Source organism: Aquarana catesbeiana, linkage group LG03 (genome assembly GCF_042186555.1).
Source record: "Aquarana catesbeiana isolate 2022-GZ linkage group LG03, ASM4218655v1, whole genome shotgun sequence".
Classification (NCBI taxonomy): domain Eukaryota; kingdom Metazoa; phylum Chordata; class Amphibia; order Anura; family Ranidae; genus Aquarana; species Aquarana catesbeiana.
This window is the reverse complement of record NC_133326.1, coordinates 379,156,731-379,176,089: the sequence shown is the minus strand read 5'-3', so window position 1 is coordinate 379,176,089 and position 19,359 is coordinate 379,156,731. Positions and strand designations below refer to the sequence as shown.

Here is a 19,359-nt window from a genome sequence, read left to right as displayed (position 1 = left end):
GTTGATCATCATTGGTCTTTAAATCCAAACTCTGGGAAACTTAAAATGATCCTTTGCAGTGGGGCTACACCTGCACTGCAAGGGTTAGTGGCTTGTTTAGATCTAGGGGCTAGTTCAAGTGGATTTACTAACCCAATCCTCGGTGCTGTTAGACAGATCCTGCATAGCATCTTCTCCCGTATGCTCTAGAGCAGTGGTCACCAACCTTTCGGACCTCACAGACCACTAAACTTACAATTTTTAATCCTGCGCGCACCACTAACATGAATTTTACATGCTTTATACACACACAATGCTGCGGCTCTCTGCCCTCCCACTGGATCACACTGCTGCCTTATACACACACACAATGCTCCAGCTCTCTTCCCCCTCCCCCTGGATCACACTGCTGCCTTATACACACACAATGCTCCAGCTCTCTGCCCCCCTCTCCCCCACTCTGCATCACACTGCCACCTTACACAGACTCATCATAGGATCTCACCTCCTTATTCAGCTATGTCCTTGGGCTCCACACTCCCTCCCACAGTCTGATCAGCGCTGCCATTGGAAGTCCCCTCCTTCTTCATCTCCCGTTCTCTGCACTACTCGCGGCACCTCCCTCTGAGTTCACAGGAGCCAGAATTACAGAGGAGGCATTGGGTATCAATGCCTAGAGGCATTGAGAGCAACATTGGAAACAACGTTGGGTGGTATACAACAATGATTTGCGCCAGGACCCCTGGGGACCACCAAAATGTTCTCATGGACCACTGGTTGATGACCGCTGCTTTAGTGGTCAAAGGTCCTGATGTCATCAACACCAATGTATGGTCTTTAGCCATGCGATGATGTTGATGGACAGTCCACCAAAGTGTGGGGGAAAACCATCTGCTGGGGAAGGAAGGATCAGATAAGTTCAGGCTAAACTCTTGCAGTGCAGGTCCGGCCCCATTGCAAGGAATAATTTTGAAGTTTCACTGAGTTGGACTTCTCGCTGGCCGCACGCATATATGTGGCCTCTCGGTGGGTGAGCTTTAAACGCCGAAAGGCTGCATATATGCGATCCTATGTAAATACAAAACTGTGCCGAGAGCGCCTGCCCTGTGCGCTCCCAGCACATTCACCTAAAAAATAAATTTAAAAAATGAAAAGTTCGAGTTTAAAATAACAAACCCATACAGTTCAATGAGAGCACCAAACAAATGCCCACGAGACCAAAGGTTTTAATTATAAAATTTGTTCATAGCATGACAATCTCATTTGACTGTATGAGTGTGATTTCTCAAATAACTGGCAGAGATCATCGGCATAGCTGCATATGCATAGATCTCAGTAAAACACTGCCTCCTGGGATGTGAGATAGACATTTCTTAATTGTGTAAGAAAGAGGGCGGAAAAAACAGGAGAGAAAAATTGGTGAACGTCTGCGTTAAAAGACATTGAACACTCAAGATGTTCGTTTGGCACTCTCATTGACTTGATCACTAGTAAAGGACAGGCATAGAGATGTTGTAATGCTACACCGGATTCCACTCAACAGCCTTATGTTGGTAGTAGCAGGGGTATTTACACACACTCCAGGCTGCTACAGCAGCTGGGAGCGTATGTATGCTCATCAAGCTGACTAAAGCAACCCAATCACTTCCACAAGAATCTCCCTAAATACCCCACCCCCATATTTCCTGGTTCTGGCATGGCAGGTGTCTCTGGGCAAAGCAGAGGAGACTCTGCTATCCTCTCAAGTGAATGAACCTGGAAATCATGTGCTTTACATAATTTTCTGGTTCAGAGCTGTCATTTCCCAGCTGCTGTGGCCGGGGATGAAGCTGATCAAGCTTGCTCACTCACTGGGGTTCATAGGTGACATTAGGGGGTCTAATAAACCCCTGATATCTCCTTAAACACATGCCTATCGGGGCAATTTTTTCATTTTTTTTTGCACACATATTAAAATGTGCATTTTTTGCTAGAAATTATTGTAAACCCCCAAAATAATATATTTAGTTAAAGCAGAGACCCTGGAGAATAAAATGGGGGTATTTGAAATTATTTATGTTGCACAATATTGATGCAGTTATTTATCAAACGCATATTTTAAGGAAATTAAGTTGCGTTGAGTAAATAGATAACAAATATGTGAAGTATTAAAAATTGCGCAAATGGAATCACAAAAAAAAACTATGTTACCCAAAAATCTGCATATGGAATGCTTTAAATAGCTTTGTAGGTCATCAGTTTATAGTTACGCATGAGCTATGGTCCTAGAATTATTGCTCTCACTCCGTTTGCAGCGATTTCGCAGGCGGTTGTGCCCACCAAACATAAAAGGGGTTTAATCCATAGCCCTACAGAAGTTTGTAACTGTACACTTTGGTGTGGCAAACTATTTTCTTTAAATGCATATCATTAATTTCATAATGCAGATGATAAGTCCCAGTTATTTGCTAGTAACTGCATATGCTGTAATTTTTCCAACGGCTGATGCAATCTTCTATATTAATCTGCATTACAGTGCACAGCTGAACACTTAACAGCTGAAAGTATGGTGACTTCATACGTATTTAGTATCCCGGACATGTGGCCACCAAGCCAAGAGTTAGATTATTTCCATTTGATAGCTCTATTTTTGACTCAACGATCTTTGTAAACTCTCAGTGAAAAAAAATGAATACAAGGGAAGTACATATGCACAACAGAATAGACAAGCTAGAAGATGCAGGAAATGTGGCACATCTTTTAGAATGTGTTTTCTGTTATTCTGCTTGGAGGAATTCAAGATGAATTTTTAGTGGGTCAGCACCCTGTAGATCGGGATCTACCAGTAGATTGCGGACAGGTGACTGGTAGGTTGCGGTCTGGGCTTGCTGACCCACCGTCCCAGAGCATCAAACAGAGTGCAATGCAGAAGGACTACTTGTAAAGTTGGAGCTGTAGTAGGGAGCAAGAATTGCAAAAGCCAATGCCTCTTCTGTAGTGCTGGTGCCTGTCCTATCTGGAATGGCCCCATTTCATTGAATGGATCGCAATTGGCTGGCGGTAGCATGCAACAAGGGACTATAATGCTTGCTGCAGCATGTGTACACCTTTGGTTGCTGCCTCAGCAGCTAAAGCAGGTAGGGATTGGGGCGGTAAAACCGCAAATCAACAGCAGGGCTTTACGTGTGAACGAGCCCCAAGAGTGCCGCTGTCGAATGCAACTAATGGCTCATTCATAAGTGCAGCAAGTACTGCTGCTCCTCTGAAAAGTGATCCAAGTGTGTTTGATAGGTGGTGAAGAGGAGATATGTTGCCTGCTCACCACTTGATTTAAACTCATGCTTGCTGTGCAATGCACACGATTGTGACACAGTAGTACGGCAATTACAGGTTTAAAACTGATCTGAGAAGGCGACACTGTGCTTGGTGATCTTTGACTTCTCCCATGTTGTTCAGGTAGATCTCCACCTCTTTAATACCCCTGGTTTTGAGTTTAGCAGTGATGCACACTGCCACTTTAAAAGGAAAGGGCTGGTGACTATGTGAACCACACTGGTTTAGAGTGTACTTGTACTGGACTATAACATTGATGAGTAGTAAAAGAATGTGAACAGTCAGGGCTTTTATAGTTCCACAAGGAGCAATTATCCTGTATGATGCAAAAATCGGCTTCTGCTAGGAAGTCACAGCTTTCGGTCAACCCTTTTGCACCTCACTTCAGGTCAGGAATTGGGTACTGGAAGGACAAAGTACTGCTATTCTAGTTGAATTTAGTATTTAAATAGAGCAGCCTGGGTTTCGGAGCTCATGGGAATTCTAGAAGACTGCTAAAGGTATGTGCAGGTAATAAAATTCTGAGGTCACTTTACAATGTTATAGTTTTGTATGGCAAATGCCATTTTCTAGAAGTGTGAAGCGTCTATAGCCGTTTTATGGAGGGTTCCATTGCAACTCACTGAGAACAAGGAAACTACTATTTACCAAAATCCTGCTAGCAACTTCCTATCTTCAACTGCTCTTTTGCTCCATATACAATCTATGCCAAATGGGAGCAGAGGTCCCTCCAGTTACCAAGAGCTTTTATGGTCCCTAGACAGAGATTGGGCCATCTACCTTGGATACCTTTACTGAAAAGCAAGCAAAAAGTAAGAATACCTAATAGATTAAAAAGTTTATGTCTGGACTAAAAAAAACAGACATGCATCCATGCAATACAACCACATTTACACGTCTTGCACATGGTCGCCTTAGCCCGTGCAACATAAACTCTGGTGTTTTCCCCTCACTTGAGCCATCCAGGTACTACAATTATACAGTGGTGCTATAGCAAACACTCACAACATAAGGGCGTATGCAAAAAATGGAAACTTGTTTTTACCCAAGTAGCACCTCTTACCCAGAGGCACCCTTGTGCAAAATGTCTTTCTCGTGCTTTGTGGACTATTTAAAAACAATGGAAGTAAAGAAAAACAATTGATCCTGGAAGAAACGCAGTGAGCGCCTAACTTCCTGTAGTTAGCTGACAACACAGCCTCTGCTGCACCAAAATCCCAAGCAGCATTATCAGTTCTGCTTTATCAATTTTCCTCTGCTATACTACTGAACTTCTCCCTCTGCACATCTTTATACCATGAGGGCAAGGTGTACTGAAGCTAAACTTGAAAATCATTTTCAAGTTTCCTGGAGTTATAGTTTTAAAATGTATCATTATTGAGTGCTATTGAGCTCCTTTTTGTCATTTAATACAGCTGATCATTTAAAGTAAGGCCACATTCAATCTAATGGGGTGCGATCCATGCTCGTTTCCTGCACCACATGCAAATTGCACGGCCCTTATGATGTGCTCTGGGTGTCCATATATAAAGGTAACGACACCCCAAGCACAGGTTGCAAATGCAGTGTGTTTGCACCAGATCACTTGGTACAAAATTACCATGCAATCTGGTTGTGGTGTGGTTCAAAAAAGGTGCATGCACTTCTTTGGTGCGGTGCGGTGCTAAGCTTCAGTATACTTTGCTGGAGAACACGAAGAGCGCAAGAATGACAAAACTGCTCGGGATTGCAGCAGTAGCATTGTTGTATGCACACTACAGGAAGCTAGGAGCAAACTGAATTTCTGGCAGGAGCAACATCCTACATCCAAGGACTCACACTATGAACCGCATGTGAATCACACAGGAATTGCGTCGCATTCCTGTCCAATTCACATGCGACTCAGTGCGATGTGATTTGAGGCCATTCATTTTGAATGAGCTCAAACGGCACCGCACCAAAGAAGTGCATGCACCTTTTTTGAACCACACCACAACCAGATTGCATGGTAATTTTGTACCAAGTGATCTGGTGCAAACACACTGCATTTGCAACCTGTGCTTGGGGTGTCGTTACCTTTATATATGGACACCCAGAGCACATCATAAGGGCCGTGCAATTTGCATGTGGTGCAGGAAACGAGCATGGATCGCACCCCATTAGATTGAATGTGGCCTTACTTTAAATGATCAGCTGTATTAAATGACAAAAAGGAGCTCAATAGCACTCAATAATGATACATTTTAAAACTATAACTCCAGGAAACTTGAAAATGATTTCTTGCAGTGGGGCTGCACCCACTACATTGGGGTTAACTGCTCATTTACATCTAGGGGGCATGAATAAGTAGATTTACTTACCTGATCCTATGTGCTGCTAGACTGGTCCCTGCAGTGTCCTCTCCCCCATGCTCCATTGGTCTAAAGTCCTGGCATCATTGAGATCAATGCAGGGTGATGCATTGGACATGAGGGCACAGAGGGACAATTCACTGCCAGAGCATGGGGGGAGCACTGTTTGTCAGGGGAGCAGAGGTCCAGGGAAAAGCACGTTTTCTCTCCCTTAGACTAAACAACTGGTTCTCCCTTGCAGTGGGGCTGCGCCCGCACAGCAAAGGTTAATTTTCAGATTTCCCAGAGCTGGGCTTTAAGAAGGATATTAAGAAGGATATACAGTTGAAGCTTCTCACTTTGTTCCTATACAAATCTTTAAAGGCCAAGTTCAGCATTTATGGAAAAAAATAACATTTTTGCAGGAAAAAAATATGTACATTTATTTATTTATTTTTTTCAGGAGGAGCCTGCAGAGCATTGCACCCATGAACAGTAGATCGTAGACACAATGTCTGGCTCCTGTAAGAACCAAAGTAAATAGAAAGTGGACACATATAAAGATCAAGTCCTAAATTCTAATCAAACAATGGTGTAAACAACCACTGAACATGGATACATTCTAATATATAAAGTTCAAGTGATGAAAGTGAGAGAGATGACATATAACTTCGAACGGAGTAGTAATAAAGTGCACGTAATTCAAAATGTCCAAAAGATAAATATAGAAATAGAAAAATAAATATAAAAATTGCTCCAAAAGAATAGTGTTCATATAGGCGAGTGAACTGAAGCTGTGAAGTGCTGCACCAGTTGACACACTGCAGAGAATATGAACGGTGACTTGGAAGTTGATTTCTTCTGTGCAATTACACCTTTATGTGGATTGGCCCCTTACCTTACCAATGTAAGGCAACAGTGTGAGGAATTAAAATAGCAGCCAGCGAAATCCAGACTCCTGTAGTAGATAGCTGGGGGTTTCTCCTCTGTGCAGCTCAGCAATGCATAAAAAAAGGGGAAGATTTCTAGATCCAGTAAAGATGTATACAGGGGAAGAAAGAAGGGGGCCCGGATTGTGAAATATGTTTAAACTTGAATTTATTTATTTAAAATAACAGCCAGTTTGGTACTCACATTAAAAACATGCAAACAAACAGCATCACGAGCAAGGAGCTCGCAACCTGACGTCACTTCCGGTGCCTATCTGTTCCAACGCATAGCGTCACGGTCACATGACTTCATCATCCCTGATGAAGTCACGTGATGCTACGTGTTTTTTAAATACATAAATTCAAGTTTAAACATACTTCACGATCTGGGCCCCCCTCTTTCTTCTCCTGTATACATCGTTACTGGATCTAGAAATCTTCCCCTTTTTTCATGCATTGCTGAGCTGCACAGATGAGAAACCCCCAGCTATCTACTACAGGAGTCTGGATTTCGCTGGCTGCTATTTTAATTCCTCACACTGTTGCCTTACAACGGTAAGGTAAGGGGCCAATCCCCATAAAGGTGTAATTGCACTGGAGAAATCAACCTCCAAGTCACCGTTCATATTCTCTGCACAGAGTGTCAACTGGAGCAGCACTTCACAGCTTCAGTTCACTCGCTTATATGGACACTATCCTTTTGGAGCACTTTTTTAGATCTATTTCAAGAGTTTTATATTTGGACAATTTTAAATTACGTGCACTTTATTACTACTCAGTTCGAAGATTATATGTCACCTCATCACTTCCACTTTATATATTAGAATGTATCCATGTTTAGTGGTTGTTTACACCATTGTTTGATTAGAATTTAGGACTTGATCTTATATGGGTTCACTTTCTATTTATTTTGGTTCTTACAACACCTTCTATACATCACTGTTATTTTAGTTACTACTCAGAGCGCAACACCAATTATTGATTTTTTCCCATTTACTTTGTTAGTTTTGGTTGACCAATTGGGTGTTTGCGGCAACCAGTATCCTCATCCCTAAAGCCACAGGTAGCGTGGGAATAATTAATTTCTTCATTCTAATGTTTGGCTCCTGCAGACACTGCCTCCAGCTTTCATGAAAAAATAAAAGAAAAAACTGCGCTATAAAGTGAAAATGCAGAGAATCAACATGTGCAATAAATTAGTATAAACAATAAACCCACATAGATGTATCAAAAAACATCAAATCATAATTAATGTTAATAGTAAAGTCCATAGATACAAAGGAGGTAAGAGGGATCCCGTGGTAATTCTCCGTGAAAGTCAGGTGAGAAAGTGGAATGACAAACACACCCTGCACAGTGATCCTCCACCACCAAACATATGCACTTACCAGATGGAAAGCACAATAAGGCACGTCTCGGGATAATATCCAGGTCAGGCTGTTAAGCAGTACACCACTTTTCCAAATACAGCTAGGGATGGTAGACATGTAAACATGGGTCCTGGTGACCAATATACGATATCCCTCCGTAAGCGTGACTCCAACCAAACCACAACCCGAATTAGCCACTTTTCCCAGTAAACTTGGTCTAGCTGCCAGGCCAGCGTTTTTGCTTCTAACATATCAGGCAGGATCAGCTGATCCTGCCTGTGTGTGAGAAGCCACAAACAGCCATGCCAATTTTGATATGTGACAGTGGGTACGGGGAGAGGAACCCCCAACCACCTTGCACGGGCATGAAGGGAGAGAGGGCATAAGGAGCTGCTGCACTTTACATGCCAAAAATGGGTGTAATGTGTAACATGCTGCAAAAGGTGAACTCAAGCTTTAAAAGAGTAACTTCCCTCTCCCAATTTTCAAGTTTCCAATCCCCCCCCTTACAGCTGAGTTGCCACTTCTTAGCATCTGAGTGTTCCTTTTTTTTTTTTTTTTTTTTTTTTAAGGGAGAGCTGTTTGCAAAGATTGCCCAGCTCATGCACAGTGCGACAGAGACTGACCTGGTCTGGGATGCATGACTTCAGTATCCCAGGAGGCTTCAGACAGGTGACAACATTCTCCCCAAGGCACAAAACCTTGAAGTGCAAGGCTGTGGCCCATTGAAAAAGTCTAAACCTGGCCATACAATGGCTATACAGCGCAGATGGGAAAATCTGGATTTGTTCGGTCATCAATCTTCAAACCAACCTCGACTGAAGGATGCTGACAGGTAGGAGGGTGCCAACAGGGTCACCCACTAGGCAAATTTTGTTCAGTTCATCAGCTGGACAAAATATGTTCAGTGTATGGCTTGTTAAAGAGAATAAGGGTCAAAAGTTATGCAGGTCAGTACTACAAAATGTTTTGCCTTCCCGATCATCTTATACTATACACATGATTTTGTCTGAAATAAACAAACAATATACACTGTGCATTCTGTAATGACTTAAAACATCTGCAATGCCCATGGGAACTAGTGTTTCCACCTCATTCCCTTTAAACCCGAGCACATATTAATTACACAGGTTCTGAGGCAAATTTAATGCAGGTAAGGCACCTAGTGTGTTTAATTACCACCTTAATCAGCCACAGATGTGTAGTTAATATGTGTTCGGTTTTAAAGGGATGAGGTGGCAACCCTAATAGGAACCAAACACCAAGGGGTCTATACAGAAAAGATTTTGCACAAGGGTAACAAATACTACCTGTAATGTTTGCAATATGGGTATAAATTGCTGCCTTTGCCAGGCAAAACAAAACATTCATCAACATTCGATCCCAAGAGAAAAATGGCCATAAAAATATTTGACCATGAGCATTAACAGATAATTCCAGGCATGGCTATATTTACATAGTTACACCGCTTGGACCAGTGTACCATACCTGGCTGATGTACCTAGAACAGTGGTTCTCAACTCCTGTCCTCAGGGTCAACTAACAGGCCAGGTTTGCAAGAAAATTTAAATACATCACCGGTGATATCATTTGCTGCTTAGAGACTGCAGTATTCTAGTCTGCATCTCTCCAAGGTAATACTCAAAATCTGGCCCGTTAGTAGGTCCTGAGGACAGGAGTTGAGAACCACTGACCTTGAAGCTGGAAATCACTGAAGTAGGCAGAGCTATTCCAGTGATTTCACTTTGCTCCATTTGCTTCAGGGGCTGAACTGATGCACTGTGAACACAGGAGGTCAGCTGCATGCCACTCAGAGAATGCTTTGCATTTTCTGAACTAATTTAAAGTGTTCTTTGATCGAACAAGGTGGACAAGTAATTTCTAGCTTTCAGGGGCATAAGCCAGGTATGGTATATACATACAGTAGTTACATTGGTTCAAGCTGGAACAATATAGCTATATGTAATATAACCATACCTGGAATTCTTCTTTAACATTCACAAACACCAATTTGTCTGGCCATCCATGCAGGAAACTCCAAAGACTGTTCACAGTGCTGAGGTCTACCTCATATTTTTTACAATTGTCTGAATATGTCTGAATATAACCATTCATGCACAGATGTCTATGCAAGTCACACCCAAAATCACCAAAAGTAGTGCAGGAACTACTTTTTCAAAATTGGCATTTGAACATGGCCGTTGCCGGCAATAGGGTGCGACTTGTCATGTGATTTGATCTGTCAAATTGCATGACGAGTTGCTCCAATGTGAACGGGGCTTAGGCCATTCTTATACACAAACCGATCATGCCCACTACTCTCTGCATGCTTAACAGAATTTGTTTTTCAATTGTATTCCGGGGGGCTGATATTTTGTCACACTGCTGTAATCGCTAGCAACCAATCAGTGAATGGTAATAATAAGCAGTCATCTATAGCAACTAGTGAGCAGTAATAATTTGCAGTAACCTATAGAAACCAATCAGTGAGCAGCAATGATGTGCAGTAACCAATCGGTGGGCTGCAATGTGTGCTGTAACCTATGGCAACCAATCAGCAAGCAGAAATGATGTGCTGTAACCTCTAGCAACTAATCAGTGAGCCGTAATGCGTGCTGTGACCTCTGGCAACCAATCACAATCGCTGCAGTAAACTGATTTTGAGTCTTCCTGCTATTTGTTATGTGTCTCAGAGCAGGAAGGGGGCTCAAGAAAATGTTTGCCCAGGGTCCAATTAATTTTATAGAGGGCCCTGGCTCTCGCTGCTCCGCCTACACACCTTGGCGCCTCCAGGCTCCATTATATGATATCATGTCTTCTTGACTCGTCCAGCCGCAGCCTCCAGGACAGGAGGCAGCACTGAGCAGAGTAGGAGTGGTCGGTGCCTACAGGCCCACTGGTCCCCTCCACTTCCATAGGCTCCGCCTCCGTGCAGTGCAGCTTCCCTCCATTGGCTGCCGCTTGGGTAGATTCATGCAATGCATGAATCTATCCATTGGTCATAGAGGGAGTGGCTGGAGAGAGGGGGCGGCGCCCGTGCGCCCTTATGGATGCACCGTCACTGCCTCTTTCCCTTGTCTGCTCCTTAGTCAGGCTAGCTTAAAACTGTAGAATATCTTCCTGTCATTCTATTAAGTATCTGAGATTGTGGCAACTGCTGGCAAAGTTGGTGATTGAGGGGGATGGGCCGAGTCTTCCATAATTGCTGTTGTTTTAGCCTGACTGTTCACATGTAGCAATTTGGCATCATGGGCAGAATATCGCCATGATTCTACCCACCACCGCGCCCCGATTCCAAATCGGACTGCAATGCTGGCAAAACACAACGATTTATTGCACAACAAGCATCTAAAACCACATTGTGTTTTGGTGCCACTAAAAACGAATGGAACACAAATATGTGCTGCGTTTTGCGAGCATTGCAGTGCGATTTGAAATTTGCGGGCAGAATCACAGCGATTCTGCCCATGATCACAAATCGCCACATGGAACAGTCAGGGCCTAACAGGCTAACACAGCAGCAATTATGGAAGACTTAGCCTCAGCATATTTTATAGGTACAAGGAAGCCCACGTTTTGTTTACCTGCATTTAAGCCCCCCCCCCCCCCACTATCCTGTTTGGCCACACCCACTTTTTGCGTCAGCGCGCAAGTCACTGTCATGTCCCTTATTCTCAAGGTCCAAAAGGCATGAGTCATGTTCTGTATGTATTAACTCTGCACAGTACCACTTCTCTTGCCTGGTATGCTGGGTAACAAAAAAAAAAAAAATCAGTGAGTGTGCTGCCTTCCACAAGATGGTGCAGCTGTCCAGTAAGAATGGCTATTACAGTGCACCACCCTGTTATAGGCAATCCAATGGCTGAGAGCACTGACCGCTGTGTTCTGGTGTGGGGGGGCTGTCCCTCTGTCAGACCACAATAGCACAGCGGGGGGGGGGGATGCTGCACTAACACTGCGTGTGTTAGTACAGGGATCTGTAGAGATTCGCTGAGGAAGTCCACATGGACGATACGCGTGCGAGGGGCTCTGTGATGTCAGTACAGCCACCCATCTGGTTCATTTTATGCTGTATACTCCTGCACTGGGAAACAGTGCTTACTTTGTGAGTAATATTTTTCTTATTTAATAAATGTTATACCTTTTCGTATGGAGAGCACTATGTCCTGTTATTTTTGTTTTTAACATGATATATATCAACCGATGAGACTGAATTTGGGATACTGCCTGTGGACCCCTATCTCCATAATTTACCCTGTGGAAGGGAATGCATGAGTGACCTTGCTGTTAACGCAGAAGGTCCACTCAATAAGGTGAGCAGCCTAGACCCTTGGTAGAGGTTCACATTGGTGGTGATACAACGAATACAATCTTATCCTATCACTGTACCCTTTCACCCTTTCCTTGCCAACTGAGGGATCCCCCTTCTGCAAGTGGGCAGCTTTTGATCTCCTCGGACTAAGATATACTTTTTGGGACTTTGCCTCATGTGTTTTATTTATGTACGTTTAATATGTACATTTTATGTGTATACATCTGACCTGTATTGAGCGCTGCACTGCTATATTTTGTGTATGTCTTTTTAGGTTTTGTATATTGACCTACAGTGTCCAGCTGCTGAGTTTTAGTAATTAGGTTTTGCGCTGTCTGTTTCTTCTGTTTAAACATAGGAATCGAGCAATTTTCTTTACTGCAACCAGTGGTTGCAGGAATGAAAGTTGCATCGTCTATGGCTGGCTTTAGTCACTCTTTATCAAGGGACAAATATAAAGGATGAATAGAGCATTTTTAAAGGTTGAGATAGAACTAATATTGTTTTTATCATGATGGAAAAATACAACATAACTAGAAGAAAGAAAAGTAACATGTTACCTGTGTATTTTTACTTGACTTTAGTCCTTCTCGGCAGCCAGAGGTGGAAGACTCTTTAGAATAACCTTTGCTGTCATCTAAAGTACATCGGTCAAAATAAGTTGTCTTTTCCCCCAATGTGTCTGCTGAATGTGTCTGTTCTCCTAGAAGAGACATCTTTAAATATCTGTCATTCCATGTAACTGTGGCATCATAAGAAGAGGACGTTCCTGTCGATCTCCTGTGATGATATCTTAAGGAATCTTCATTGCATGAGGTTTCGTTTGTTATACTCTTCCATTCAGGAGAGGATTGTGTTCCTGATGTCTTTTTTAAATTGGACTGATGAGTGTTACTGGGCCTTCGACTTGCTCTTCGCTCCATATACTCCACAAGTGCATTGTGCTGGATTTGTTTTAACTCTGTTTTTGAAATATTTGAAGAAGAAAGGGTTCGTTCTTTATCCAGAGATTTCATCCTATAGTGATCCCCCAATTTATTTTGAACTGATCCGTCACTGTTCCAAGCCAAGCCTGAATTATGGATGCCAAGATGGTCAAGTTTCTCTGGTTCTGAATAACATAATTTTCTTTGCTCTTTTGTCAGTCTTTTCCTTCCTCCTATTCTTAAAACTGTAGCTTTCTCTGACTCATCTTTTTTGTGACCCTTATCGGCAGAAATGTTTGGTTGTGTAAATTTAGCATCTTCAATTGGACTGGATAAAGAATATGATCTTATATGGTCAACTGAAGGCCTTTTAGGAGGATTAAGTTTTAGCCTAACAGGTAAACTCATCTGCAAGTCCCTTCTTTTAAAAGAGGTTTCTCTTAAGACTTTTTTTTGGGCAATCTTAAGTTTCTCCCTGTAATCAAGCATAAAACTATCCTCATATGAACAGGTTGGATCCCCTGTGGTCTCGCAATCAGTGAACTCATTTCTAAGATTTTCATCAAGTTGTGACGGGCTTTTTGTTTTATGGAATGGTTGCTGAGGTTCAGCCATCTGAGAGTGGCATTTCTTCTGAAAGGAATTGGGTTCTTCACTTGTATCTAGTAGCTTAGTTTGTTTTGAAGTGTTCAGCATTGCAAAAGAGCTGTTACCACCAGCAAGATGATAGAGCATTGGGGTTGAGGCCTTTGTGATTTTTTCACTGGGTAAATCACAGAAGTTAGAACTTTGAGGCCTAGCCTCTTGCTTCTGGGACAGCAAAGGAATAGGTTTTATTGTTGCATCTTTCTTGAGGCTGTGAGCTTTAGGTTGTTCACACAAATCATCGCTGTGTACACTAAAAACAGCCTGGCTGGTTCTTGTGTGATGACGTTTGTATTTGATATTGCATTTTCCAAGATTGTCAAACTCAATATCCTTTATGTTCTGGTCCAGGAGCTGATATTGTTCTTCCTGTTCTTGATCAAGTGCCAGTTTCTCTACTTCTTCACTTTTTGTTCTTTCAGAACAATTGGTCTCTTTAGCTTGTTTCCAAGAACCAGCTTTTTTCTTATAGCCACGAAGTTTCTCGGACACAAACTCATTCCAAGAACGTCTTGAGCTTTTCTTGGTTTTACCATCCATTTGGTGATTATCAACAGTTGAATCAGAGCAACTACTGTGGATGTGCTCTTCTCTTTCTAGTGAGAATGGTTTTCCTGTATAAATATTCATTTCTTGAAAACAGTTTTTATTTGATTTGTCAGTCTGGGAACCCTGGTCATTTTCATCACAAGTGCTACTGACTTCATCCAGTGCCATCATATCCTCAGAAGTAGCTAGAAATGTTGAACTTGGCAAATGAAGCTGGCTGTTTTCTTCAATGTTGCCAGAAAGAGCACAGGATTGGCTCAGTTTGTTTTGGACAGAATGTCTTACCCAAGGAGGGCTATGACCGTGACCTTGCTGTCTGCTTATTTTGTGCTCAGGTAAGCAAAGGCTGTTGTTGCTTGTGGGACTCCTTTTAGTTTTATGACTAAAGTGATCTTCAGGACCACTACTACTGCTAGCATCTTGCTTGGAATCTTCACAATGCAGATGCTGTTGCAAAGGATTATTTTCTATTACACTAGGATTATAAATAGCTTTTACATACTCTGAGTCCATGTAAGATATCTGTTCAGTGGTCAAATGACACATATCATGTTTAAATGAAGTCTGATAATCAGCAACATAAGAACTACCAGAAAATGAGCTATAAGCAGAGTCCACTATGGCAGCCATAGCATTTACAGGTGTGAGCCTATCTGGAAAGTCACTTGAGATTAGATGGTGTCTAAGAGCAGAAATGCCACTTGTGCTTCTTGTACTCCATTCATCTATGGCATTACTAAAAGACGACATCACTAAGTGAGAATGTTGAAGCATTAAAATGTAAAATACTTGTTAAGTCCTCACTGCATGGTCATCTTTGTCTGATGATCATCTTCCTTGCATATTCCTGTAGAACAAAAGAAGAAATATGGTTTTTGTTTTAAATAATGAAATAGGTTAAGAAATGTACATTTACAGAGAATAGACAATCAGAGTTTATATTTATCATTCATTATGTTACAGTATCCTTTACCAACTCCAGACTAATAAAAAAAAAGGGAAGGACCACCTAGTTTGTATGATTAAGAATGGTGCTGGCATAACAGGTCCTCTTTATGGGGACAGCAGGGGTCTGCTGCACTGAAGCCAAACAGATTGGGAACAAAGTCTGATCCGCTTCTGACAGCTGTGAAAATTGGAACTGGGTACTTTCCGATTCATTCCTAACAGAAAAAACTGTAGAACAAATGCTCCATGATCTCTCCCCTCTCTGTATCCTGAAGCCACTCCTAGTGATCCAAGGCTCCCAGGAGCAGCAGGTGATCCCCGAGACAGTGCGGCTGGTGGCAATACACTGATCAGACAGCTGTATATTACTTCCACACTAGATAGCAGGACCAACACATACATTTATAACCAAGTTTACAGCTGTTATTGGAGCAGTGAACTTGTTTTATTTCCTTGACTGCTATGACATGTAGGATATACAGTGCATTGAAAAAGTATTCACACCCCTTGAAATTTTCCAAGTATTGTCATTTTACAACCGGAAACATAAATGTATTTTATTGTGATTTTATGTGATAGACTAACACAAAGTGGCACATAATTGTGAAGTGGAAGGAAAAGGATAAATGATTTAACATTTTTTACAAACAAATATCTGAAAAGTGTGGCGTGCATTTGTATTCAGCCCCCTTTACTCTAAAACCCCTAAATAAAATCTAGTGGAACCAACTGCCTTCAGAAGTCACCTTTTTAGTAAATAGAGTCCACCTGTGTGTAATTTATTCTCAGTATAAATACAGCTGTTCTGTGAAGCCCTCAGAGGTTTGTTAGAGAAACTTAGTGAACAAACAGCATCATGAAGGCCAAGGAACACACCACACAGGTTAGGGATAAAGTTGTGGAGAAGTTTAAAGCGGGGTTAGGTTTAAAAAAATATCCCAAGCTTTAAACATCTCATAGAGCACTGTTCAATCCATCATCCGAAAAAGAAGAGTATGGCACAACTGCAAACCTACCAAGACTTGGCCGTCCACCTAAACTGACAAGCCAGGCAAGGAGAGGATTAAATCAGAGAAGCAACCAGTTACCCATGGTAACTCTGGTGGAGCTGCAGAGATCCACAGCTCAGGTGGAAGAATCTGTCCACAGGACAACTATCAGTCATGCACTCCACAAATCTGGCCTTTATGGAAGAGTGGCAAGAAGAAAGACATTGTTGAAGGAAAGCCATAAGAAGTCCTGTTTGCAGTTTGTGAGAAGCCATGTGGGGGACACAGCAAACAAGTGTAAGAAGGTGCTTTGGTCAAATTTGAACTTTTTGGCCTAAAAGCAAAATGCTATGTGTCGTGGAAAACTAACAAACACACCATCTTCTTCAGCAGGGACAGGGAAGCTGGTCAGAGTTGATGGGAAGATGGATGGACCCAAATACAGGGCAATCTTAGAAGAAAACCTGTTAAAGTCTGCAAAAGACTTGAGACTGGGGCACGCAGAGCTTCACCTTCCAGCAGGACAATGACCATAAACATACAGCCAGAGGTACAATGGAATGGTTTGGATCAAAGCATATTCATAGAATGGCCCAGTCAAAGTCCAGACCTAAATCCTATTTAGAATCTGTGGCAAGACTTGAAAATTGCTGTTCACAGATGCTCTCCATCCAATCTGGACAGAGCTTAAACTATTTTGCATAAAAGAATGGGCAAAAATTTCCACTCTAGATGTTGAAATCGGGTAGAGACATACCCAAAAAGACTTGCAGCTGTAATTGCAGCGAAAGGTGGTTCTACAAAGTATTGACTCAGGGGGGCTGAATACAAATGCACACCACACTTTTCAGATATTTATTTTTAAAACATTTTGAAAACCATTTATCATTTTCCCTCCACTTCACAATTATTTGCCACATAACATAAAATCCCAATAAATTACATTTATGGTTTTGGTTGTAACATGACAAAAGGTGGAACATTTCAAGGAGTATGAATACTTTTTCAAAGCACTGTATCCTTGGCAGTCAAATCAGGTAACACTCAGTCTTGGGTGAAGACTACAGTATGCATAAAAAAAATAACAATATATTGTGATACAGCAGGTGAAAATCTTAATGCCATCCCATTGACATGTGTGACTAGCAGCAGAGGACTAGAAGCTCCTCCTGCTTAGGTTTCCCTATAGACAGGTTGGGAAAGAGCTGGGTCATGTGACAGCTGTGTGTCAATTAGGAAAATAGGTACTTAGATGATTTTTTTTTTTTAATAATTAGTGTCATCATCCACATACAAAAATAGAAGAAAAAAAATGTAAATTAAATAGCGTGCGTTTAGTATCACTTTTACTAATCATAATGGTTCCCGATCTTGATAATCACTAGGTCAGTTATGAGATGTAATTTTACAGTATGCAAGCTTAAAAGTGGATGTAAACCCACTCTCATCATTTCTAAATAACTTCCATAGTGCTTATCTATAAGGATATATGCCTCCTGCATGTATGCTTACCTGTCAAATATCTCCCCTTTAGCTGTTTGAAGCCCTGCAATACTCTGAATTCTGTGGGCAGGTCTGTTGTCCAGGGCTCAGTAGGTGGAGTCTTAATGTCAGTAGACTCCCCACCCACCTCTACACTCCCCTTGGCCAGGCATCGATATTTCTTACACCGAACTTCTGCTGGTCTCGTGGATTATGCCCCATAATCACCAACATCCAGTCAAAACCCAGGAAAGTCACCACATGACTTCAGCATGCCCAGTCATGCCGAGATGTGGAGCAGCCAATCCTGGGAGAACTGGAGAAGAAAGGAGGTGGGGGATGAAGTACACAGAATGCCTCTCTCACACTCATGCACAAGAAGGAAATCACCTGTCACAGCAAGGGGGAAGAAACTGACACCTATTTCTCTGTCTGTTTTTATCTTACGGAAAAAAGATAAAGAGGATTGCTCAGAGCTGGATTAATTCTACGGGGCAAGACTGGGCACAGATGAAATGACATCCTCTGCTGTAACAGATATGAGGGGTTTTATGAAAAAAAAAAAATTGGGGGGTTTACATTCACTTTAAGACTTTATTGAGAAAATAGTGGTTTTCAGCTCACAGAGGCCACTGCTGCCTGTAGTTAGCATACAATTACAATCAATAAAAAAATCAGCTAACTACTATATTAAAGGTGGAACTTAACTGCATCTGAGCGCCACAAACTGAAATGCTATTTAATATATTTTTATATTCAAAACAGACTCACCTATCCATCCACGTCTCAATGTCTTTATTTAGTTGAGAAATACCTTTGAACCTCTCCCCCCCACCCAGCATTTCTAGCCACAGCCATCTTGTGTAAGGGCAAATGATTCATGTAGCATTTTACTTCCTGGAATCCATCTGCCCTTAGCTTAGGTATGCAGGCAGGGGGGAGTGCTTAACTGAGAAATCACCTCATCCCCTCCTCCAGATGAAAGAAAATAAAAAGACCCATGGGATGTAAGACATCATTTTGGTCTAGACCAGATATCAGGAAGAAAATCTTCCTCCATCCTGCAACTACACCCCCCCCTTCCCCCGCAATCTTAGCGCAGCGGGTATAAATACAGCCAACGGCTGTCAGGAACCATGAATCAGACAGAAGTGCAGTAAAAATCACACTGTTTAATAAAATGGTAAAATGGTATAAAACAGAACAAATGTACTCAAAACATAGCAGCACAGTGGTGTAGTGGTTAGCACTTTCACCTAGCAGTAAAAAGGGTCGCTGGTTCGAATCCTGACCATGACACCATCTGCCTAGAGTTTGCATGTTTTCCCTGTGCCTGCGTGGGTTTCCCCCGGGTACTCCAGTTATCTTCCACACTCTAAAAGACATGCTGGTAGGTTAATCAGATCTTGTCTAAATTGACCCTAGTATATGTATGAATGTGTAGTAGGTACCTTAGGTTGTAAGCTCCTTGAGGGTAGGGACAGATGTGAATGTACAATGTATATGTAAAGTGCTGCGTAAATTGACAGTGCTATATAAGTACCTGAAATAAATAATACATCAAACGTAGTCAAAACATAGCCAGAGTTAGGTAACCAGGAAGAGGAAG

The 19,359-nt window shown here is 42.0% G+C and overlaps 1 protein-coding gene across 3 annotated transcripts in view; it reads right to left on the bottom strand.

Moving 5' to 3' along the window:
- The window catches only part of SHROOM1 (shroom family member 1), a 158,541-nt gene that overhangs the window by 49,612 nt on the left and 89,570 nt on the right, over window positions 1–19,359 (bottom strand). For all 3 annotated transcript variants that reach the window (XM_073620663.1, XM_073620664.1, XM_073620662.1), the window contains one exon: window positions 12,772–15,178. In XM_073620663.1, coding sequence (XP_073476764.1) covers window positions 12,772–15,105 — 2,334 coding nt within the window. In that variant the 5' untranslated portion in view covers window positions 15,106–15,178. The remainder of the gene's footprint in view (window positions 1–12,771; window positions 15,179–19,359) is intronic.